Source organism: Anabas testudineus, chromosome 2, assembly GCF_900324465.2.
Source record: "Anabas testudineus chromosome 2, fAnaTes1.2, whole genome shotgun sequence".
Classification (NCBI taxonomy): Eukaryota; Metazoa; Chordata; class Actinopteri; order Anabantiformes; family Anabantidae; genus Anabas; species Anabas testudineus.
Genome location: NC_046611.1, coordinates 2,350,350 through 2,377,125, shown reverse-complemented (window position 1 = coordinate 2,377,125; position 26,776 = coordinate 2,350,350). Strand labels below are relative to the sequence as shown.

Here is a 26,776-nt window from a genome sequence, read left to right as displayed (position 1 = left end):
TCTATTACAAGTGCCAAGCAACCACAATGGGCGCTTTAAAGAACATTGTTGGTTGTGTTTTATGTTCACTGATAGTGGAACAAATGATGTATTGCACACCTTTGTTGAATATTACCATAATAACGATATCATAATAACGAGGTTGTACTTTAATGCTAATAAAAGGTTATTGGCAACTTAATTTGGTAAATTTCTGGGGATAAAATATAACTTAATAATTAAAGTTTATGCTATTTTCACAGAGAGGTTATTAAACAAATAGCTATATAAAGGCCAGAGGGGTCATAACTTTAAAATCACCTGCTGGAAAAATAAAACTAGATTAAAACGAGAAAGAAGAGAAGAAAACGAGATAAATTATGACCTCTCTGGTTTATTTTAATCAGAGAAATTAACTTGCAGTGAAGCATCACAACAGTAAAAACGTCACAACATCCCCCAAACACAGACATCCAGTTCTTCCTAACTTTTATTAAATGTTTGATCTGTGAATAAGTATCCGGACTGCCTGCATCGTGACGTGAAGCAGTTAAATATTCAGGACGGAGAAACAGGACGACACCAAACACAATACATTCAGAATACTTGAGTCGCAGCTGTGGACAAACAGAAATCACTTCATTTCACTGATGACAGCGGAGTGAACGGAGCTGCTGCAGGTTTGGTTCGAGTCAAATCTATATTGCTGATTATAACGTACAATCATTGAGCTCCTATTGCTGATCGAGTCTAAAATACTGCAGTTTTTAGATCAGGTTTTGTGCTTCTTTTGCTTATTTTTCTCTTATATGAACCATGTTAATGAGAAACTAAACATGTTTGGATTGTAGATCGTTAACAGTGCAGAGATGCTGATTGCCTGGTTCAGTTTGTCTCTACAGACAACTTCCAACACATTACAAACACAAACACAAACACACAAACACACCTGCACAACTTTTCAAGTATGACAGATAAAACAAACAATGCATTTGCATCATAAAGCTCATCCAGTATTTAGTGTTTAAAATCCGACCGAACCTTCCTGAGTCCTCTGCAGGAACAAGTGTTTACATACAAACTATCATTCCTGTGATACATTACAGAGTCAACACATTCTCTATACAAAAAAACCTTCATTCTACAGTTCTGAAAAACGACTTCATTACATTTAATTGGCAGTAACGTGATGATTTTTATATTGACCAGCAGCAGAAATGTTCAGTATCTGATGAAAACGTTTTCCTGCTAAAAACAGCTGTGGTCATGACTTTAGAGATAAAGAACCAATCAGAGAGCTTCTTCCTGCAGGGGTGACGTTTGGTTTTTAAATGATCTTTTCCTGAACAGTAGCACCTGAAGCTGAAGCTCTGGTCACACTCGAGTCAGGTCAAGACTATGGAGCCACTTTAGCTTCATGTGCTTGGCAGCTCTGGAAGCTGTGGGAGAATTTAAAATGTAGGTTTGAGCAATGATTTACAATAACTAAGCAGTTTGGGTTCTGCTAGAATTTCCTGCCGGTGCTGGCAGTGTTGATATATAGGACACAACTAACAACCTGAACTTTGGCCTTATATCGTTTCCTTATGTCACACAAATAAATCAACAGTAAATGACACAACAGAAGAGTGAAAATAAAAGTCATGTTTAAAGTAAAATATTAAAATATGGATCTAAACGTCATTGTTAGAACTGAAATACTGACAGTTACGAGAGGTTCAGTGAAACCTGCATCACAAACGTCACGATCAGAGCTGAATCCACCAAATGAGACCTTCTTTGCTTCGGTGAGAGCTCACTGACGACACAACTGCAACTCTACATGTGTACGTATTTACATTAATTCATCTTCATCTCAGGAATATACACACACTACATCAATGTACAGTTTATCTTAAATAGATAAATAAATATCACACACACACGTACAAACACACCAAAGTAATTTGGGGAAGATACATTCCACCTTATTGGTGATGACGAAGTGAGGAAAGTTTTAAACCAGGGCACAAAACCATCGGTAACACCCTTAACTTCCTGTTTTAGCTTTTCAGAATAAAATAACCTGTAACATAAGAGTCCGTTACCAGCCTCAGCTGAATTTACCCAGCATTCAACGGGTGGTCAGTTGCTTTCTACAAAGCAGATGATAAAATACAGAAGGAGAAATGAAAGTAAAAAATGTCACCACTCAGAGTACTTACAGTAATATAGTACAAACCCAACAACACCTACTGTGATAACATGATGAGGAGGTTTTACGCTGGAGGGACGGCTGCTTGGTATAGGGGACTGATAAGAGATTATTAGTTTCTAGTGGGATCTGTTTAACTGTACAGTTGATTGTATGTTTCTATGTGTTGATTATTATCAAGATTTCCTTTCGGATCCAGACTTAAGAGCTATTTCTCTTCCCCCTCAGAGCATACCATCCACGCCGACTTGTCTCACTCTCATCCTGCTTGTCTTTGTTCCATCACAGCATCCCGTCCAGGTTCTTCTCTGCATTCTGCTTGTCCGTCGCGCTGTCCTGGGTGTCCTGAGGGCTGTACTGGTTGTGGTAATCACGGAGGATGGTCACCACGTCATGGTGGCCAAAGTGGACGGCCTCATCCATCGGCGTGTTTCCCCACCTACAGCAAACACGGGAAACGCTCAGTGTGAAGGGGCTGTCTTCACACAAGGAATCGTTTCAAATAAACCAGCAAGACGGCAAATGTTACTCTTATTACTGGTGACTGCAGAGCTGTTTCACTTCAGTGACAAATTATGTTATCCTATCTTCTATAAAGTGTCAGTTTTACAAATCCATCACAAGCCCAAGCAGATGACTTCAGGTGTCCCGTTTTGTCTGGATGGACCGTTACAGTTTAGGTCTCAGTGTGGTGTTTGACTGTTACCTGTCTTTGGGAACTGGGTTCACTTTACAGGCCTCCAGCAGGAAGCGAACCACCTCAGCATGTCCTGGAACATACAGTACACAACATCAGCTCCACCAACACACGGAAACATTTCAAACATGAGTAATAGCCGCGTTACTGTTTCACCTTCAGCAGCTGCCACGTGCAGCGCCGTCCGGGAGTCGTAGTCCCTCTGTTCCATGTCCATAGAGGACAACGCAAACCTGGACAAATAAGTGTGACACACAAAAAATAGGCTCAGCACTTATATAACACAGCTTCATTGAATGCACCAAGAGCAAATAGGTCAAAAGTAACAGATGGAAGAAACTCTGGACTTGAGATGAACATCATCAGAGCACGTCAACAGCAAACGTCATTTTAGTGATGCTGAATCTGAACAAAGAAAACCACACTGAGGAAGTCTGTGTACCTCCTCAGTGCTGAGACGTCTCCTGTGTAAGCAGCAAACAGCAGATTGATCACCGACTTCACCTGAAACACAACAAGAAGCGGTTTAACCCAGAGAAGAAAGCAGACAAACTGATAAGTTATTTTTATTACAAACTGCAGGAGAAACAAGTTTTAGATCATAACACAAAACTCCACCCATGCAGACGTGGGATTGAAGAAATGATGGTGGTGTAATTTTCCTGCAGATGGTGCTGTGGATTCAAGTACAGTCAAGGTCACACAACAGAGGATGTGACGCAGACTGAAGAATATTTTACTGCTTTACTATTAAAAACAATTAAAAACTGATGGATTCTCTGCTGTTTTAAGACTTTAAAATAAAAGTCAGGAGGAGGACGTTTAGAAACTGATGCAGGAAGGAACATGTTTCTGGGACTCACCCTCTGGTCTCCTCCCTCCCTGCGAGGATCCAGTTTCTTAGCAAAGTGTCTCAGATTATCATAGTTGTGAAAGTTGCAGAGAGAAACCAGGTCCTGAAAGAAAAGATCCACTCGGTCATCTCAAGTTCTTCATTCTGCCTCATTGAATATTGTCACACCAAACAAAAGCTCTCAGCCACAGCTCAGAGAGACTGTGTCAAGAAGTCAATAAATCTACTACCTCTATCAACTCATATTTAAAAAGCAAAGTTGTTCTATAGTTACCGTGCAGAACTGGATGCCTCTGACACTGTTCCCCAGCTTGTCGAGAGGAGGAGACCAACACATGATGCCCATCACGTTTGGAACAACCAGCAGAATCCCACCAGCGACACCAGATTTAGCTGGAAGACCCACCTGAAACACAGGGATGATGAAGATGTGCTGATAAAACTAACAATGTGTCCAAAAAGATCTGCGTAAGTGTCAGAGAGAAGGAGACACTGACGTGGAAAGCGAACTGCCCCGAGAAGTCGTACATGCCGCAGGAGTGCATCAGACTCAGGGTGTTTCGCACCGCCTCAGGGCTCAGCACACGCTCTCCTGTGATTGGACAGAAGCCGCCGTTGGCCAGAGTCGCCGCCATGACGCTGGCGCTCTCACATGTGACCTCGATGGAGCACAGCTGACAGGAAGCAGAGGAATGAATAATAATAAACACAGAGTCAAATGTAAAACCCTGTTAGTTTCCTGTAAATTCATCCTTTAACACTTTAAGAATTATTTTCAGTGACTCCTACGTTAGATTTAAATACCTGTGAATCCCAAACAGAATAATAAGTTTGTCTCTACCTGGAAGTAGAAGTCGAGGATGGAGGTCATGTCTGTTCCTTCAGGAAAACACTGAAAGGACAAAAACACTATCACATATCTGCTGCTTCTCCTTTAGAGTTAAAGGACACGTCTAGACTATAATGTAATAATCACAGGTCTTTGCTGTTACAACTCTGATTAAAGGAGAATAAAATGTGAAATAGAGCAGTTTTAAAGGTCGGAGTTCACACTCAGCATATTCACATCTATTCAAAAGGGTGAATTCTGGGGTTTTGATTTACTACTATGTGTTTAAATACAAAAATATAATAAAGACTGGCTCAGTCTTCAGGTTAAATAATGTTCCACCTCAGCCCCCAGCTGCAGACGACCTCTGACCTTACCTTCTTCTCCTTCAGGTAGTAGCCGATGGCAAAGTTTCTGTCTCCAGACTCGCGCTCAGACTGGAAACTGGGACACAGAAGAGAGAGAGAAGCTCATGTTCAGTGAAACTCAAACTGAAGTGTACAGGTACAACACAGCCGCTCACTTTAAAGACGATGTTATCGATTTGTTTAGATATTCACTGATATTCAGTTTTACTCACGTGGCGTTGCTGAAGCCCACATACTCGTTTCCTGCCAGTTTGTTCATGAAATTCATCACCTGCAGAGAAAGGAGGAAAATAAGACTAAAATCGCGGTGACACTGAAGTTTGCCGTCACATGTCAAAGTCTTTGTTTTCTCCTTTTTGCTGCAATGGGTCAACTTTCATTTTTTGTGTGAATGAGTCCCGACTGTGCAGGTAAAACTGTGGAAACACAGCTTTATCCTTCAAACCTTGTCGTCCACTTGAATAAATGAAATGACATGTATTTCTTTCCAAACTGCGGCCCTAATGGCTGCACGTCTCCAATAACAATAATAGAACGACAATCATACTCACATAATCAAATTTCTCTGCGTTGCTTGCTCCTTGCTGAAACACAAACAGAACATGACAACATTAATAAAAACATATTTCTCAGATGGTAAAAAAAAACATCTAAAACCACATCAAACTGCCACTAACACCAACAGTTGCCCATGTCATGACATTAGCACTATCATCCTTAATCTCTAGGATATTATGTTTCCATCACTACTGTTGTTATGCGACCAGTCAAACCAGTCATGACATCAGATGAATTAAGATTAGAGGTGGGAGACTAGCTGGAGATGGAGCAGGTGAAATAAAACAGTTAATCCACTCAGGGTTTCTGCTTTTGTAAAAGAAAAGACTACAAGGAAAAGTATGAAAGTGGAAAACTCAAGTCTACAACTGAACTTGTTTCATCACAGTAAACAGGTTACAGCAGAAAACTACTGGTCAGGATGTGTCTCCTGAACGAGCCGACAACTCTGAGTTGGTTTACTCGACTCTGACGTGAATTCACACGGCGAACAACATGATCAACACGTCAGCAGCAGAAACTAAACGTTTTATATTAAACAGCTGTGAATCACGTTTCAAGGTAACTATATATACAACTCACTACATACAGTTTACAGTATATTTTTTATTGATCTTCTTATTTTATTGATGAGGAGGCTCATTATTAATATTATTAATGTCCTTCTTTCTTTAACTCAGAGTCCCCAATGGATTTAATGTTAATATATGAACTAAGCAATTAATCAGTTTATTCCAACAATTTCTACATTAGTCAGTAATAAAAATAATTATATATATATATATATATATATATATATATATATATATATATATATATATATATATATATATATATATATATATATATATATATATATAAATATAATTGTGGAAATGTAGCCCTACAGCATTTACAGATTTATATGAACGTGAACAGTAAGTTATAATGCTGCCCTTTCACATGTTACCAAGTAATGTCACCAGTTTTTTCAAGGGCAAAATGGATGGATTGGATTATTTTTAATCCAAAGAGCTCGAGGATTCAGGAAATACCTCCAGAATTCAGATTGGAGCATTAAAAATGAATCTACTGCATTAGAAACTGTTGCACTGTTGTTTTTGTGATATCCAGATTCTTGGATTCTTGGCTCATCTTTGTGTTGCTGGTTATGAGGTCAGTCTTTTAGTCTGGAAAACTAAATAACCCTAACAACACTGATGTAAGTCTACATGTATAAAACTAGCTGCATACAGACACACTGATGCTGACTGTCCATAGACTTGGCAGCCATATAGCTGCAGTGTGGACACACAATTTACTTTTTATCAACTACTGCAAACTACAAACACAACAGATTTAAGAATTAAAACTATTAAAATATAAAGTAAAAATAAACACAAAATGAAAATAAATGATGTCATTGTCTACAGAAGAATGGAGTATGACATAGAACCAGTGTTTGAGTTGAGTAAACGCTGTGCTGTTTATAACCCGTATAAACAGTTTGAAGGATGCAGGTGAAAAGTAAAACAAAGCAACATTTAAACATTCATAAGCAGCCATGAAAAGGCTAAGAGCTTGTCACAAATCCATCAGATCAAAGGGGGAAAAAACAATTAAAAAGGAAAAATTACCAACGTCATTGACCTGTTGCAGTGGTCATAATTTCCCAAAGATCCTAATGCTGGAAAATATGCAACAACACATAAAACCACACAGCAAAAGATACATTGCAAATGAGATCTCGATTCAGAGGGAGCAAATGGGGGGTGCATGCAAAGAGTCCCTGACAGAACCTGGTTTTATTATTTGGATCAATGGATACAATAGATCCAAGCTTTAGCTACAGAAAACAGGGACTGGTTGGGATTCAGCGGGGGTTGGTTGACACATCATATGGGAATAATTGTCAGAACAACTGGAGAAGTCTCAAAATAATAATCTTTTAAATACAAAGTGCATCATGACCATCGTTCCCACAGGATGTGAACACGACAAAAGACACTGGATGATTCTTCTGCTCACTCAGAATGCAAAAAGTAAATAAAGACAAATAGTGGTGGTGTGCTAGAACTTCAGCTTTGTGTTTAGAAATGTACCAATCTAGGAATCCTCTGATTTACTATTATAGTCTCTCTCGCTCTCTGTATATATATATATAAATATATAAATACACATTCACTGCAGGCGAGTTGTTCTATGTCCTAAACGCTCTCCTAAATAATTTAACACTATTATACTGTTGTGTTGCTCAAACCGGGAAAGGCAGAGAAAACTACTGTGTGAGAAACAGAATGCAACAGTAAATTCATTTCCAAGAAGAGCAATCGAGTCGGTTGGCCACTTTGCAAAATCACTAGTTGCCAACAATTTAATAGATTTCTGTGGTTCAGCTCAGTGCTCACTTTTTTTAAAGACATATCATTTTCACAGTGAAACCTGAACATGCTGAACCCTTCAGATCACCTCAGTCACTCTGTAGAGAAAACTATATATAGATTTATTTGCCTTATGTACAGCACACATACAGTGGCAAGAAAAAGTCTGGGAACCTTTTGGAGTTTCATTGTCTCCTGCAATAATTTGTCATAAAATGTGACCTGATCTTCATCTAAGTCAAGAGTATTAACAAATATAATGTACCTAAAATATCAACGCAAAAATATTCTGATTTTTCAATGAGAACGACCATAAAAACCTCAGACTTTTCTTGCCACTGTTGCTGTACTTATGGCAACACTAAGCAGCACTTTTTTTACTCACACCTGCACAATATCTGTAAATTGAACTCTCATTGCACTTCTGTTAGATGCTAACTGCATCATAATAAAGAAGAAAAAATTCCTGCCGTCAAACATGTGCCAGTTCTCTGGAGGAGTAAATACCTTGATAAGGATACTGCTATTATTTCAATTCAATTAACAATTCAATTTACTTATTTAAGATGCTTCACAGAGATGGAAAGATTGTGTTTTGTGATTGAACCCAAAACATCAGGATGAGACTATAACCTAAATTTTCTCAGAGGGGAGAAGAGCAGTGCCCACTCTACTCAACACTGAACATGAAGTTGAGTGTGTGAACATTTATCTAAAATAAAAATCAACATGCTGTAGTATTACAGTTTCCCACAGCAGAGTAAATAAACCGATCCTCTGGGAAGCCCTCACAGACTCCTACTTATGTTTCCAGGTCAAGTTTTTAAACTGGAGCATTAAATCAGCAGGTGGTGCTCTTGTGTTTCTAACAGAGAGAGTGAAACCAGCTCCCTGTTTGTCTGAAGGTCAGAGGAGGATGTGTAATGAAACCTTCAGGTAACAGAGCAGTTTCCCTGAAGCTGCTGAGTTCACTGGGCCAAGCTCTGTCCGCCTCCATCTCAAACCACTCTGTGGAGACTATAAAGCATGTGTGTGTCTGTACAGGCTGTCTGAGTGATGCCGCTTTCAACCAAATCCCCTTTCAGCATGATTATGCATATATTTAATCTCAGTATACAGTAATCTTTCAGAAACACGTTCTCCAGATGTTTATAATTTTATTTCAGAGAAATAACTCTCTTTGGGCAAACATGTACACCAGTGTGTGAGCTAATCGACGTCAAAATAAAGAACTCAATAATGTATGGTGGAGTGTGCAAGTGATCCTTACCTTAATGAGGGAGGTACAGACGATGGCGCCAGCATTAACCATGGGGTTGTGTGGTTTATCTGCAAGAAAGAGAATAAAGGTTCATTTTCTGCCTTTTGATGATATGTGAAGAGAACAAGCAACTCAAAAATACTAATTTGGAAATAAAGTAATTAATATAACTAGAACAAAAAGGGACCGGAGTTACAGAATAATCCACTTCATGAACATCAACTTAATGAGGTAAAAGCTGCACAGTATTAGAACACACATATACAAATACACATAAAGTAAAAAGACACAGTGTTCAGTGTTACAGTACATCCCCTCTGTGGCTTAATCTTCTTATGCAACTGCCAGAAACAATGTTAAAAAAATGGAAAAATAAACAGCTGGAATATTTGTGTTCTCTGATCTGTTGAAAACAACCCAGAAAGGAAGCCTGGAATCTTTCTCACACCAGTTTTTATTCAACACAAACCATTTTTTTAAAGTCTGGATTTCATCCAATGTCTGACAGCATTAAACAATAATTCAACCTTCAGTTGAACATTTGAATAACATAACACACACATAGAAAACTGACTGACAATTTGTGTTATTAACAATAATATTAGGAAAAAGGTTTTTTTGTATATTATAACAATTTTTATTACAATGACAAAACAGATGATGACATGTCTTTAGTCCTTAAACAAACAATGTCTGGTTCAACTACAGGCAGCAAATACAATAACTAAATAAATAAATAATAATAATGAATAGTTTATTGATCCCCTTGGGGAAAATGTGGTTGGACAGCTGCCAGATGGTATGACGGCGCTACACTACGTGGTTTCGGTGTCTTGTCCAAGGAGGAGCCAGGAGGAACCGGGAATCAAACCACTGACCTTGGGTTTGTAGGCGACTGCTCTACAACCTGAGCTACTGCCGCCCCATAAAATATGTGTATATTATCCTTGATCTACTATTAAACCAAATTATGGCCTGTTACTGTAAACACTACTAATACTGACAGCGACGTTGTTTCAGATGAAAATTAGAAAAACATATGTTGGACTCTCTAGACATAAACCATTAACTTCACAGCAAAGCTACTTCACCACATGCTGTTGTTTTAATATCAGGAATTAGATAACGGGACAGAAACGCTCTCAGTGAGGAAACAAGTTTGTGTTGACACAGAAAGTAAAAAGCTCAGTCACAGCAAACTTAAACATCGGGAACTGGTGCATATGGAAAAATGCTGGTGGTGTTGTCATGCTTCCAATTAGCCCTAAACTGGACTGAGATAAAGTCAGACAAGACAAAGACTGGAGATGTTTGCTAATAACTTTTCAGAAAACCAGTAAAAGAAGCACTGAAAACTCTATAGACTTACTCCAACACCAATAAACACATCCTGTAAGTCAATAAGTCTTCCCAACAACAATTAGAATCCTGAAACAATCAATGAGGCCTTCAAAGAAGAACAAGACTACATGTTTCTGTTTTTAGTAGGCATGTGTTTCTTCCCCATTTTGTACGTACATATCTTCCTGGCTGTAAACATTTCACACTGTGAGGTTTATAGATTTATACACAGTGAGAGAATAACCATTTAACTATAATGTATTTACTTAATCTACTGCTGGAGAAATATAGCCTTAGATAAAGGCTACAACAGCAATACTCTCATATTGAAATAAATGTCAGCAACGACTGACATCAATATAAACCTAAACCTCTCAACGGACTGGGTATGCAGGAAATTCCAAACACTGCAGGTTAATTACTAAAACACAATCTCATTGTCTCTGCTGCTCAATCCACCTTGTTTTTCTAGATTATCACACTGTCTTGCACACAGGCCACTCAGTTTTATTCTGCCTCTATCCTGCAACCTCTCATTAACTTTTTATCACAGTTCCATAGCAACAAAGGCGTGAGATTCTCTTACAGAGAGTATGCGTGTCGACCGGGGCCGAATCCAAACACAGAGAAGGGGTTGTATGAGGAGCAGCTGAGTGTGCGAGTTGTTTGCTCACCGTCTTCATTCAGGAACAGCTTGTTGAATCGCAGACCACTGGGCTCTTTGCCAATGAAGCGGTGCACATACTCTGTGCCGTGGTCGTGAACGGCGATGGCGTATTTCAGCGGTTTCACACAAGACTGCAGGCAGAAAGGAACCTTGGTGTCGCCAACGGTGTGCCTGACAAAAAAAAATATGTTCAGCCTGGCTCACTGCACTGTGAAAACATGTAGAGTTGACTAGAGTTTCTTTACTTAACTGAGGACAAGCATTCCTAGCTCCTTTACCAAAACCAGTCCGATCATGAAGGGATAATTCAACATTAGAGGAAATTGCCAGTAACTCTGGACAATACTCCATTCTGCCCTAATAAATAATAAAACACCTGAACTTTACTAATAAGCTTCTGCATAAAAAAATAAATAAATAAAAATAAAAAATTGCTGCATGTTTAGTTCAAGTTCAAAAGTACGAAAAGATCATTCTAAATGTATGAACTATCTGGAAAAAAAACATTTCATTGTAGGTTTTTCAAAGTTACTGCAATTTCTCTGCAGGTCAACATGTAAGAAACAAAGCTTTCTTAAATCATACCTCTGACCATCCACAGTGCACAGGGCGACGGCCCACAGGTCTGGACTGAAGCGTGCCAGCTGGGGAATGTAGTCTGCAACCTGCAGTGTTAAACAGCAGCTTTTGAAATTGCATTTATTGGTTGTTTTTAAAGCTAAATATGGACAGTGATTGTCAAGGTGAGTTCATCTGCAGTGTGGCTGAAAAACTGAACGCTGCTCTATTTTCTCTGTGAGCACGAATCCCTGCATCAGCCTGCAGCACAGTGAGCACCTGGCAGCACATTTTCTGACTAAATTCACTGAGATTCAAATATCCTCCAGGACCCAGGTTATATCATCCAGTGCAGAGATCATCACATTCTCTACATGTTCACACTGTAATAAAACAGCAGAACTGCTGCATGTAAGAATGGACAAGATACTAAGAAATTTGTTTTCACATTAGATTATTTCAAGTGAATATAGAATGTTATACTTGTGAAGCAGCTGTCACTCACCTGCCCTCCAGAGAGGTTTTTGGCGTTTTCATAGAGGTCGTCGATGTGGGCGCAGAAAGGCTGAAAGTCTGGAATGACAAACTTCTTCCTAAACGCCTGGGTGAGCAGAACAATGTTGCTCTGGACACATCTAGGACAAGAGACAAGACAGCCTCAAGTTAGGGGGTAACATTACCAAGTGGAAGTGTCTTTCCTGGTGGACTGGAGGACCAACAATGTTTGTGTTAACCTACTCTGAGTATACGATGCATGTTTCCTGTTGCAGGTTTTCAGACAAGGAGAAATAAACCAAATTTACATATGAAAAATGTACAGTATTCAATTTAGACCTGCCAACTGTAGGCGAAGACAGCAGAAGCTGCTGATATGTTGAAATTTCAAACCTGCACAATAAGCGTTTTGTTAAGTGGAGCATGTTTTCTGCTCAACACTGAGAAACATATAGCGTTAATTTGCTCTGAGTGTCATCAGGTGTCTCATAGTTACTAAGAGGAGGGAAAGGGGAGGCTTTTAGGGCTGGGCGGGCTGAGAGGCCAAAAGGAAGAAATGCTGAAACAACATGATAAATGGAAGGTGACTTTGTTTGCTCTAAACATTTACTACTGTGGCTCAATTGTTTGATGGTTAAAAGCCTGAGATCACTGAAAATTAAGTCTTTGTATAAAACTAATCATCACACATGTTCTCCTCACAATCCCTAACACAATCTCTCAGCGACTCTTCTGTATTCTTGCACAGAGCTCCTTTGTTTGACTGAACTTTCTGTTTCCACAGACGACTGCGTTCTTTCACGGCTGGTGCTGTAGATTTTGGAAATGATTTCTCCTTGTTCCCATTGACATGGTATCAGAATGAACAATAACAATCAGGAGAAAATAAACACACGTTTGTAAGTCAAGTTTTTTTCAAACAATTGTCTACTATCCCAAATGTTGTTAGCGAATCCAGATTTGATCCTTTTTATTTGAGCATTTAAAAATCACAGATAGTGATAACACAACTTGAGGTAGAGGCTGTTGCTGATCAAACCCTGTCTAATACCTGCAGAGACTAAACACGCTACACTCCACTGCCCACTCACGTGCCTTGCTCTGTGAGATTGAGTGCTATAAATAAGCCTGGGGAGCGGATGTAATGGATCCCAGCCAGGAGCACAGGCTCTGGGGTCTGTACAGTGAGGATTCAGCTCCCTGGTGAGCCGTCATCTGTCTAATTCACCATGCCTCTTCTTCCCAGGCTGTCACTCTGTACGGCCTCAGCATCACACCTCTGATCGGAGGGGTTATGGAGGGGGGACAATCAACAGTGGTGCTAGCAGGGTGAGTGAGGTCCTTCAAATTCACTCTTCAAATCTCACCTATTCAATTCAAATTGAATTCAAGTTTATTTATATAACACCAAATCACAATTATCTCAAGGCACCTCACATAATAAGGTCAGGGGCTGAAACTATTAGTTGATCATAGAAATTATTTCAGTTATTCTGTCATTTAAAAATGGCATAAACATTTTATTTTGGACTCAAAAAACAATCCCAAAATAACATTTTGTTATTTTGTTATCTGCAATCAGCTTAATACTTTTCCTCTCTGATGGTGAATATGTTGTGTTAAGATTAGATTAGACACATAGATCAAATGATCCCAGAAGGAAAATTCTGGTGTTGCAGTAGCTATTACACAGAGAAACATACATACACACAACAAAGATAATAGGTCTATTACCTATAATACACAGAAAAAAAAAATAATTAAATTAAAAACAGAACTAGATGGAAAACAAACGGCACACAGTTAAATCTACAGCCAATTATTAAGCATTCAGTGCAGTTGTATGTTGAGATGATTGTACATTATAAAGAAGTGAGGAAATTCATACACCGTAATATAATATGATGAACTAATGTCACTAGCTGGTTGGGCTAGGTTAGAGCAGAGCTTGTTCACTGTCTGAATATAGTCACTGTACAGGGTGATGGCTGTTGGCAGGAATTACATCCTGTACCTTATCACTGGAGAAGTCTCTGACTAAAGCTGCTCTGCTGTTTGACCAGCAGCTATGGAGAGGGTGTGAGCTGCTCTCCATGATGTTCAACAGCTTTTTCAGTATCCTCCTGTTTGTGTATTCGAAAGCTTCCTGGAAGCTCAGCAAAGATAAACTAATTCAATTTTACAATTACTTAAGTGTTGCAGTACTTGTTTATAAATGAAAACCTTAATAAGACACTGACGTCAAACTGAGGAGTAATAAAAAATTAATGATGTGATGTTCTGCTACAGCAAAGTGCAGAGGACTCTGGCCAACATTAATAATTCTTATGATAGACCATGATGAAATATTGATGCCAATAATAAAAGTGGAACAGCAAGGTGGATGTTAAAGAACCGCTGACATCAACATACAAATAATGTCAAATATTATAAAGTTACAGTAACTTGATGTGGGTATTACAGTCATACTGCATCTGTGTGATAGCTTCCTACCAAAAAATGAAAAAGGAAAACCTACTTTTTGAAGAGATGTCGATCCAGGGCTCCATCAGAGGTTGTCTTCAAGGTCACCTTCAGCATCTCCATACATTCTTTCAGTCGGGGGTCTCCAGTGCGAAGCCCTGTGGCTTTAAGAGCCTGTTCACAGAGGAGGACGCCATGATTAAGACAAGCCGACATAAAAATCAATAAAGCTACGAGCTGTAATATGAGCCTAACAAGAGGAGCTATCCTGCTCATAAATCAGCATAGAGAGCTGATTCACGGCCAACGTGTTTTAATATCTGTACCTCTCACTTATACGATTTATGAGCTTGTTTTCTAAAATTCAAATGCTGCAATATTGGTAATGTGAATCTTATTTTACTGTTTTTATTATTTTTCCCTACTTTGCACCAATGTTAGATGACTGAACAAATGTAGTTGATTTACATAAAAGTAGTTCTTCACTCATTAATCAGAGTAGGAAAATCACTGGTGCACTGCAGCGTTTTCAATTTCCAACTCAGAATGAATATTACTCTTCATTTAAAAGCAAGACAGGATGTTGTTTCTTTTTTATTGCCTAATATTTTTTATTTATTGCAGTTTTGCTGTCAAAGTAAGTCGATAACTCACTGTGGTGAATTTGTGCGCCGGGATTTTCTCTTGGCCTTCTGCGATTGTGTAGAAGAGCAGGTCCTCCAGACTGGGCAGGATGCCTGCCTTCCTTCTCCTACAGGAAAATAAAAATAAAAACACACAGTGAGAAAAAAATAACTCCACAGTGAGGCCTCATGAGGTAGAAACACGATGGGGAGCTGCAGCAGAGGGAGGAGAAGAAGCTTTTTGACTGCTGAGAGAAGCAGTGAGCAACAACTGTAATACTGCACTGGAAAACATTACCTCACACTGGCCTTATTTCAGCACTAGAACCTGTGGAAAAGACGTTTGCTACCTTATATATAACGTAACAGAGACATACCTGCTCTATAGCACTTACAGTAAGTTAGGACTATGTTCAGACAGTATTATCAAAGCTTTTACATAGCTTATCATGCTGCCATAAGGCCAGTGTAATGTAAAATGTTAATTGTGTTGCTAGAATGCCAGCCAGGAACATGGTTAACAAGCCACTTGACCTGTAAGTTACCAAACCATACACTATGTAGTTTTGTGTAATATGTGATAAATATGCCTGTGATAAATTTCTCATTTTGAATTTAGTAATAACTTTTTATTTATCCAGTTTTACTTTGGGTAAATACTGGAGACAGCAGGCCAGGACATAAGCAGCACGTAACAGACTACAACAAATACTTAACATCCAATACTCGTCGTCTTCATTCACGCTGTGCGAGTGGCTGCAGCGTCAGTGCAATTAAGCTGGAGCACAATCTGTGAATTGTAATGGCTGGGCTGTAGGTGTTGCAGCTGCGACGTGGAGGCTTGCCAAAGCCTCAGGCGTGCTGATGCCACATTGTTGAGAGGCTGGGAAACGGCCACCAGCCTTCAACTGAATGGTAGTACACATTCTAATGTGGCTGTTAAAAACCCCGCAATCAGACTGAGCTGAGTGAGCAGAGACACACAGCTCAATTTCTGAAAAGTCATGTCAGCCAGTCAGGTTTAATGTTTAATTCTTTAACTCTGATTTGATTATCCCTAACTATCTGATCCGCTATACACTCAAAAGCAATCTTTGAACTGCCGTAATCTGCTGCTGTAATAATCTTTTGTTCCACTTGAGAGCATTAATTAAATATCATTAACATCTGATGAAATTAATTTTCTATGATAACGGCCTGGCTGGCACTCTAAGCAGCGCTTCAACACCAACTCATCTCTGGGAGGAAAGTTAGTAGAGTGTTAGGTTGCAAACAGGACCACCAGCTCACAGCAGCATCTCTGCTATGATTCATATAAAAACCAAATTGGATTTGTGCAAAGCTCTGGGTGCCGGGGTTCAAGATGTCCTACAATGCATCATGAAGCCACTGGCCTGCATGCTAGGAGACAATGGCTGAAGTTAAAACTTCAGTTGGCAGGTGGATCCTCTCAGCAGCCAACCAGAATAAGAGCTGACTTCAGACCCTTCAGAGGACACAGGAGCAGAAATCTACCAGTTTGTAATTTCAGACAGTCTCCAGAGTTTCCTCTGGATTTATTTAGCAGCAGTGAGCTATGACATTATTATGATTATAATATTTGACCGAGAAAATGGAGAATTGATAAAACCATATGATGACTGTGATGAGCCATATTTCAATATATAGATACACAGATACTCATTGATTGGATCAACAGTAAAATCATCTAATGATCCATTCAGTCACTTTGAGATGTGTCACTGCTAATGTCAGCTGAGGCTAATATTTAGACACAAGACGCTTTTCAGGATAAAGCTATAAAAAATATCTTTAGAATAACATAAGTAGTGTATGACTGAGAACATCACCATGGCTGACACTTTCATTTCACTGATTATTAAATGTTAAAATCAGCCTCCAATTCATCTCATTAACTTATTTATTTCATGGTTACTTATTTCTTTCAAAAGAAATAAAATAAACCACATTTTTCCTGACCACCACTGCTGCAGAAAACTAGAGGGAAAAACTGGGATGGAGTCTCTGTCCTTCTGTCACTGGAAGTAAATTTTGTATATTGTATATATTGCTAGCAGAAGACATAACACTTCATGTTTCCTCATACTTGATATTCTGACTTCAGTTTCCCAACATGTGGAACACTGCTTTAATGCTGAACTAAAAATAATCTCATGCAGTTTAATTAGCATGTTGTTGCATCCTTATGAAAGCTGTTCTCTCATTCATTGCTTTCTGGTGGGTCCATTAATGGGACGAGTGATGCCTGCTGGTGAGGAAAGAATACACATCAGAGACGAGGGGATGAAGGGGTGGATGGAGGTGAGGTAGAACGGGTACACGAGCACAGCCGTGGGAAGGAAGTGAGGTTATTTGAAGGTAAAAAGCATCTATCGGCTTTCCACAGAAAACCTCTACTTCTACTGGAAGAAAACACTAAAACTAAAATAAAAATAGAAACATACTTACAAATGCAAAGCAAGCAGATCAACAACAGGGAGAGAGTGTGCAGAGGAAATAATACTGAATTAGTAACAGTGGCAATGACATTCATACTGATAAAAACAAGCATTTTGAAACAGTACAACAGTGATGAAAAACAAAATGTACAAATATCCCCAGACTAATAATTTAAGCGTGAATATAGGCATAAATCAGAGCTGCTGTGAGAATAGTAAAATAACAATAAACACAAACAAAATAAAGGAATCTATAAGAACAGTGGACAATAAACTGTTTATGTGTAGAGCGTAAAAATAAACCCAAACCTGGGTTAGAATTATTATTGTGAGCTCCTGGAAAGACTAAAACTAGCTAAAGTGCTGTGTCATTGAGTCATTTTCTTTCTCACACTCAGAAGAGTAGTCTACAAAACCCCGGTATTAGGGGTTTGATTCAGACAATTCTGGATAAGACACAGAAAACCCGTAGTAGCGCAGATATAAAGGGATGTAAAGGCATCAATAAAGTATGTCATTATCATTATTATCATTACCTTAAAAGTATTAAACACAGCATCAGTCTGGTATGAAATACGACATCACTGTTTAGTTAATGAGACTTCACCTCTGGGAGCATTATCACCAGCAGGTTAGAGGTGAACAGTGAACATCTGGACCAGCCGGGATCGTCTTATTAAACTACCTCAGCTGCTCTCATTAGCGCTCTCACTTTCTCTTGCTCTGTTTCTGAAGGTCAGTCGTGACTCATGCATACACACAGTTTGTCCTGCAGCTACTTTAAAATGCTATACTGAGCTACAAAGGCTGCTGTTGTCTCCATGGATGAACTGTGAGTAGGTAGTGTCTACTTTTTGGCTTATGGTCTGTAAATATCTGCCAACAAGCTACAAACAGAGATGCAGCTGAAAAGGTCTGCAGTGGTTTGTCTGTAGATCTGCAGAAAATAGTCAGCAGTTGAAGCTCAAAGTTTTAATGTAAAAAAAAAATAAAAATAAAAAAAAATAAACACTGTGAAATCAACTTTCAATCCACCCAGACAGAAAACCTTAAATGCAGTATTAATAATGTAGATGTTTAACAAAGCTACTTGTGAATTTTACTTCCCCTCCTAACACGTTCCTCTGACAAAAGTCATTCTACAGAGCTCCTACTAAACCCACTATCAATTATGTCATTTTATTTAATTGACACATTTGAAATTGCGGCTGGACACAAGCTGAGGTCTGTGTCTGCACAGAGTTATCTGCTGTATGTGCATCATTTATTTGACCTGATCGATGGTGCTGGTTTCGCTGCCTGACAGATGTAGTGACCAACTGGTGTGGGGTGGAGGCAGACAAATGGGAGCATTGAGAGGCAGCACTGCACAAATCAATCTGTGCGAGTGACTCATCTGCTCCTGGAGGCCCTGACAACCGCTGGGCCACACGCCAGCACACAGGCTTTCGGTGCAAAAACCGTGGAAAAATGTTGTAGGCGGGATAAACTCCCCTGCATTACAAACATTTCTAACCCCCGATTAACCAGAGCACAGCCTCAGGTCCCTCACAGCCAGACTGGAGTCGAGGCTGAACGCTGCCTGGGCTCCGGAGACCTCGAACACCCCGCCTGAGATATAAAAAGGAGTATAAAACAGATTTATTCACGTCTTGCTGGTCTGAATTACTTACTTTTAACCCTGGTTAATCTGTGTATCTGTAACCACAGCCTGGTGGGTGTGTTTTTTGATCTCAGATAGAGACAGCAATGCCATTTATAACTGCAATGCTTTAATTATGGGTTCATTTCCTATTTTTTTAATTCAGGGCCTAATATTATTTTGATCTAAAAAAATCTAATAATACTGTTACAACTTCATGTCACAGACTTTAAGATTACTTGGTGCTGCTAACGCTGCTACATGCTTCTGCAGATGCTTTACCCCAACACCTAAATCCAGTCCTTTAAAGAGCAATTTCTGCATCGATTTCTTCTACTATATATAGACTGAAGATGCTCATAATATAGACATAATAAACAATTTTTGATCTTACTGTATCAACCTATTCTTGTGCTGCATCTCTGCTGTTGTGTCAATGAGTGATAAAGTTTATTTTATCTAATTAAATACTAAAATACTACTTATCACAATATAATTTCCTTATTGTTAAAAGTTTCCTTGTCATGTTGAGTTCACATGATCAGATGAGTCAGTACCTCTTTGAAATGCTTTCTGAGAAAAAAGTAAGTTTGGAAAGAAACTAATGTTGCTTACTCACAGTGACTCAACCTGCATGAAGCTAAATCAAAGTGTTGAACTACTAATTTCTACTACATATGCAGACAAGCCCTGAAACTAAAATTAGACTCCAGGGGACACAAGATGTTTGTGTCAACCAGTCAGCTGAGCAAAGCGACTAAACATGCCCGACAGTTTAAGCAAATTGCCCGTGAATGGAAACAATGGAGCAACTTCAGTTGCAGGGGCAATGAGGCATATTATTGCAATCGAACGTCTCTGAGGGGAGGATCCAGGCCGATGTGGAGGCTGCTATCACAGCTGGTTTGACTCTTAAAGCAAGGAAAACTGTTATGAGATTTTAATTTTCTGTGCAATATGGAAGAATTCATCTGTGACAAACATTTTTACTCACTGACAGTAGTTTAATGTGTAGAACATTTTCATACTCGATTTCCAAGTTGGGAATTTTACAGACCAACTTAATTAACAGAGAAAATAATGAACTAGTCTTAAAGTCAGTCTTAAAACACTGACCATATCCTATTTATTAAAAAAAGTAAGATATCAGATATCTGCACAGATGGAGACAGAGATGGAGGAGGCCTTTAGCAGCATGCAGAGGGCTGAGTCAACACAGTGTTTGCAAAAGCAAAGAGGAAGCCTTGTATCACATTTCAAGCTGATTTACATCTCATTAAAAAACACACACACACATCAGACACATCAGAAAGCTGCCGACATACAGATGCAACCACAGACCAACCAGTGTTCATGGTAACATCAGAAGATTGAAATACCTGTCAGTGTAGTATTGAATATTTAGTTTTAAAATCAATTTCATGCTGTTGAGGCAGAACTAGCCATCTGTACTCAGGGAATTACAACAACCAATACGCTGAACTTCATTATAGCACACAGTGCATCTGCTCAGTGGGCACAAGAACAAGACTGGGAGGATTTATCGGTTAGCTCCCAGGTGGGAGTACTTTTCCCCATCTTGTTGGTCTCATGATTAAATATTGACAACATGGTGTCCAGATGTTTCCAGCAGCTTAAGTAGGGTTGGAGAGTGATCATCATCATCATCATCAAAAACATCAGTAATTTGTGTCAAGTCCATCCACAATCAAAGAGTGAGATTTTCTCTCTGGAGATGCTTCTCATACATAGAAATGTTCAAAGAAGAACCCCAAAAGCAACGTACTACACCTACAGCTCAAAGTAAGATGCAGCTACAGTACTAGACAGTTCAGAGCTTGTGTAAAGACTGCATGTCTTTCTGGGTAATGTAGGAAGGCAGCGTGCTGGAACATTTTTACAAAGTGGATCATTATAATAATTGATGTCAATAAGGGGAATTAGGGACACTGTGACCTGGCGATGTTATGCTGTTTTTATCCATTAAAAGCTTTTAACCTGCATCCAATTTTTCACCCAGAGCACTCTCAACCTCACATCTCTATCACCTATTTCGCAGCTTTACCACCAATAGACACACTCTCTAGACTCTCCAATTCATTCTATTTCTTTGTATGGTCGTCTTTAGCTATTAGTCATGTTGATAAAGTATACAAAAAGCTGATTAGCCTGATCAAACATTTACAAATGCACTGTTGCTTCACTTTTCTCCATGTAATTATGAATAGAAAACTCAAGGGTTTGGGGAGCTGTTGATACAATATATAAATATAGGGAAATCAGATTAATAATAGAAAAACGGACTGAGATTGTGTCTGCAAAGTGCATTACTTCCTTTAAATTGGTGTCATATTCAAATACAAGAGAAACTGACCCCAGAGAGTTGAACATCTTTGACCTAATCTTCACTGGTGGTGGTGATAACATCTGGTTGTTTGCATTTTCTTACATGTTAAAAAGCTTCAAAATTAAAACTGTCCACTATTTTATAATGGATTTGTGTTTCTGTCACCTTTCAAGCAACAATATCAAACATTTGCTAGTTGTAGCTTAGAAATGTGAAGAAAATATTATTAAATGAGTCATTTTATGAATAACTTTGCCTTTTGTACTAATGAACAGATAAATCTACTGATTTTCAGATGTCACCTTGGGCTGTAGGAAGCTTGCATGGGTGTTTTCACCATTTGCTGACATTTCAGAGACTGAGCACTTTAGTTGCAGCACTGTGTTTGTGTTTATTTGTAATGTTTTAAAATTAGACTTAAGACCATCATCTCACAAACCTGTAACTGATATTTCAATAATGTCTGAAATGCTAAATGGTTCAGAGCTAGCATACTTGTCCGATAATGGATCTCGGTGCTCTTCCAGCCACTCCGCCATGGCGCCTGGTTGCTAACGATCGGTACCCACCGAGCTGTTTACCGGTTATTCCGCACTGACCACATGGGGTCACCGGTCCCCACCTGCCCTGACAAGCCCATTCCACCCAACTACACCCTTCGCTAACCATTAGCTGTCTGACTTGTCCATTTTTCCAACTGATCATCCTCTGAGCTAGCTACCTAATACTTAGCCGCTTTGACATGCTAGTTAAATTATGTTTTGTTTTTCAATGCAGCTAAGACATACAGTAAAGATGAGCAGATTTTACTTATTAATGAGATCTATTTTTCAATTCGGTTTCTACTGCATTTGAATATAGTTTAATGTCATTAAAAAAGCTTTAAGGAACGTCAATCAGTTGTGATCAGTCTATCACTGCTAATTAGCGCTACATTAAATTTACATTTTTTTCTATGGAGTTCGGCCTACAGTGGAGCTATTGGCTAACAAATACCTACAACACGGGGTAACGTTACTCACTTCTCTGCTGAAGGGTCCTTGGCAGGTTCATGGTGGCTGTCACCCTTGGTGCAAAAGCCTCTCACGCCGTGCTTTCTGGTGAAGTGCTGCGGGGCTGTCCATCCGGCAAATACCCTCCCTCTCCCAGGCGACCTTGCATCCGACCTGGCGGCGGTGGAGCAGGCGGCGGCGGCTGTAGACGCCGCTTTGACGCCACCAACTCTACCTGTCAACGGACGCTTCAGCTGGGTTTGAAATACCTCTTTGAGCGCTACCGTTGACCGAAAATGTAACATTTCAACCCCGTCGAGAAGAGTATCTGCAGAGTGTAACTAGTGTAAGATGAAGTGAATAAATCAGGAAAGGTGGAAGATTCTGTTCCCCGATGAGAGTGTCGGCTGGGCTCGGGCGACTAACGGTTTTCCCGGTGATGCGCTCGACCACACAACCTTTTCCTCAGTGGGACACAACCTACCTTTCTTCCCGCAGGAGTTCTGATTGGACCATTATAACAGTCGGCTGCATCTGATTGGTCAGGAGGGCTGTCAATCACTGGAACTGTGTCGTGTTTTTGTTTTACCTAATCTTGTTGAGATTATATCTATATATATATTTAGAATATAGATATGTCTTAATATATATATATATATATATTTAGAATATAGATATGTCTTAATATATATCTATATATCTACATTTAGAATATAGATATGTCTTAATATATATCTATATATATATTTAGAATATAGATATGTCTTAATATATATCTATATATATATATTTAGAATATAGATATGTCTTAATATATATCTATATATCTATATATATATTTAGAATATAGATATGTCTTAATATATATCTATATATCTACATTTAGAATATAGATATGTCTTAATATATATATATATATTTAGAATATAGATATGTCTTAATATATATCTATATATCTACATTTAGAATATAGATATGTCTTAATATATATATATATATATAGAATATAGATATGTCTTAATGTATATATATATTTAGAATATAGATATGTCTTAATATATATATATATATTTAGAATATAGATATGTCTTAATATATATATATATATTTAGAATATAGATATGTCTTAATATATATCTATATATCTACATTTAGAATATAGATATGTCTTAATATATATCTATATATCTACATTTAGAATATAGATATGTCTTAATATATATCTATATATATATTTAGAATAGATATGTCTTATATATATCTAATATATATTAGAATATAGATATGTCTTAATATATATCTATCTATCTACATTTAGAATATAGATATATCTTAATGTATATATATATTTAGAATATAGATATGTCTTAATATATATCTACATTTAGAATATAGATATGTCTTAATATATATCTATATATATATATTTAGAATATAGATATGTCTTAATATATATCTATATATATATTTAGAATATAGATATGTCTTAATATAATCTATATATAGATTTAGAATATAGATATGTCTTATATATCTATCTACATTTAGAATATAGATAGTCTTAATATATATATATATATTTAGAATATAGATATGTCTTAATATATATCTATATATATATTTAGAATATAATATGCTAATATATCTATATATCTACATTTAGAATATAGAGATGTTAATATAGATCTATATATATATTTAGAATATAGATATGTCTTAATATAGATCTATATATATATTAGAATAGAGATATGTCTTAATATATATCTATATCTACATTTAGAATATAGATATGTCTTAATATATATCTATATCTACATTTAGAATATAGATATGTCTTAATATATATCTATATATCTACATTTAGAATATAGATATGTCTTAATATATATATACATTTAGAATATAGATATGTCTTAATATATATCTATATATCTACATTTAGAATATAGATATGTCTTAATATATATCTATATATCTACATTTAGAATAGATATGTCTTAATATATACTATATATATATTTAGAATATAGATATGTCTTAATGATATATATATATATATTATAGAATATAGATATGTCTTAATATAATCTATATATCTATATAGATATTTAGATATAGATTGCTTATATATATATCTAGATATATATCTAATATCTATTCTACTTAGAATATAGATGTCTTAATATTTATCTTATTATTTAGATATAGCATATATTCTTATGGATATGTCTTACTATATATCTATATATCTACATTTAGAATATAGGTCTTAGTGATATGTCTTAATTATATATCTACATTTAGAATATAGATATGTCTTATCTATATATCTATATATCTACATTTAGAATATAGATGTGTCTTAATATATATCTATATGGATATTTATGGAAAAGCAGGTGAGTGTGGTTATGCTGTAGGGTAATATTCACAGAACACATGAATGTGTGTTTCTAATGTAGTAAAATACGTGAGACACACTTTAAATAAGTTAGAATATGAGAAATAAGTTCTTGAAGAATCCCAGGCTCTGTCTGCACACTGTAATATTTGATCCTGGTGTGACACCGTGTGAAATCTTTTGGTACTGCACATGTACTGTGGGTACTGTGGGTTTCACAGCAGGGGGCGTCACAGTCACAGCACCACCTCCTGGTTCTGTCCACAGGCAACAGGCGGAGCATTAACAATCCAGGAATCTCAGCCCCCACAGAGAGAGCTATGTGTTTTATTTAGTTTCTTACAAATATGCAAATGTGTGCGTATTCTGGGATATCCTGATATACAATCTAAGTTCTATATCATTCCCCTTTTTCTATCTTGAAAGTTCGGCTTTCAGGTCTATTGCTTTTGATCTAGATAAATAAAACTGCAGGACTTTTCTTACTGTATTCAACCTGAGTCAGACACTGTTGTAATGTTTGTTTTGACCTCCTTGGCAGCCCTGGTGGGTGGATTCTGACACCCAGCATAAAATAATGACCTATAAAAGAGATTACTCACTGGAAAGTATTTTGGAAGTTGATTTAGTTTGCTTTTCTGCGTCTCCCAACTTTTATCCGACTTTATCTGAAGCTCGGTAAACTCCACCCACATGGAGCACTAAGTAGGATAAAACAAATACATTAACGCTGAGTAATAATGCCTCACTTGGAACAGGAGACACTGGTGAATTAGGAGTAAGTCTGCTGGAAGTAACCCAGACTCTGCAGCTCTGCATTTCCATTCGATCGTGTTAAGAAGTAAAGGGGACTTCCAACAAAATGTCCGCACAGGTTTTACAGGAATCCACATTGTCATTTAAAAATAATTGGAGCGGTTGAGGGAAATGTAGGTAGTTTCTGGACGAGATATTAAACTGTTGGGATCTCCCAGAACCCCGACTTTAACCTTGTTCAGCACATGTGGGATAAACTGAAAATGTAAACCAGCATCAGCATGACTGAATGGGAGCAAATGTTAACAGAAAAAGAAAATGCTTCAGGTTTAAAGATTATGTCAGCACCTGTTTTTATCATAAAGAAAATAAACCCAGGTAAAGTGCTGTTCAGTACTTTGAGTGTTAACCAACAACACTTGTACACGCATCATGTACTTTATATTGAACAGGTTGCTGTTGCTATCGTTTCTATTTAACCTAAAACAGTTTTTCATGCAAACTCTGGAGTGTTTCTAAAACTTAATGTGCATTAAAACTGTGTCATGATGCAGGGAATGAGCTGACACGTACACACAAACACACACACACGACCTTCTTCTACCAGATGGTGTCAGATACTTTGAATCTGACACCATCTGCTTGTAGGGGTTTTACAAACAGGTGTAAAAACCTTTTTTATTACAGTAAACGCAACAGATAAGTTTGCATTCCCAATAACTGAGGATATTTTTGTGCTGTATTTAACTAATTCTGCACTTCATAACTTTAAATCTTATGTCTGCATGATTTTGTGCAGAACAATAATGAAAATACAGTAAAATACAACAGTCGTCTGTAGTACTACTGTAGTTTGGTTTAACTCTCTTAATATTTGTGCTGGTTTACTTATTTCCTACATTCATATATATTTATAATGTGTCACACATG

General features: G+C 37.7%; 1 protein-coding gene across 2 annotated transcripts; it reads right to left on the bottom strand.

Moving 5' to 3' along the window:
- Positions 1–243: 243 nt before the first annotated feature.
- Positions 244–23,144, bottom strand: glsa (glutaminase a). Of its 2 annotated transcripts, none has more exons than XM_026363555.1 (18): positions 22,717–22,991; positions 15,278–15,374; positions 14,679–14,797; positions 12,171–12,300; positions 11,693–11,772; positions 11,115–11,278; positions 9,109–9,167; positions 5,472–5,504; positions 5,133–5,191; positions 4,930–4,996; positions 4,565–4,615; positions 4,221–4,397; positions 3,998–4,129; positions 3,734–3,826; positions 3,313–3,374; positions 3,027–3,103; positions 2,880–2,943; positions 244–2,612 (listed from the first exon to the last, which is right to left on the bottom strand). In XM_026363555.1, exons 1-18 carry the CDS (start codon positions 22,989–22,991, stop codon positions 2,456–2,458), a joined length of 1,896 nt encoding a protein of 631 aa, XP_026219340.1. In that variant the 3' UTR covers positions 244–2,455. The 2 variants fall into 2 exon arrangements, with proteins under 2 accessions (XP_026219340.1, XP_026219341.1); XM_026363556.1 differs by having other exon boundaries at positions 2,456–2,612; positions 15,278–15,368; positions 22,717–23,144.
- Positions 23,145–26,776: the final 3,632 nt, after the last annotated feature.

Coding starts and splice junctions, on each gene's coding strand:
- glsa (XM_026363555.1), bottom strand. CDS start 22,991: ATGTTACATTTTCGGTCAACGGTAGCGCTCAAAGAGGTATTTCAAACC. Junction 4,997..5,132: donor GTGGGCTTCAGCAACGCCAC/GTGAGTAAAACT, acceptor TCTGTGTCCCAG/TTTCCAGTCTGAGCGCGAGT. Junction 2,944..3,026: donor GCACGTGGCAGCTGCTGAAG/GTGAAACAGTAA, acceptor TGTATGTTCCAG/GACATGCTGAGGTGGTTCGC.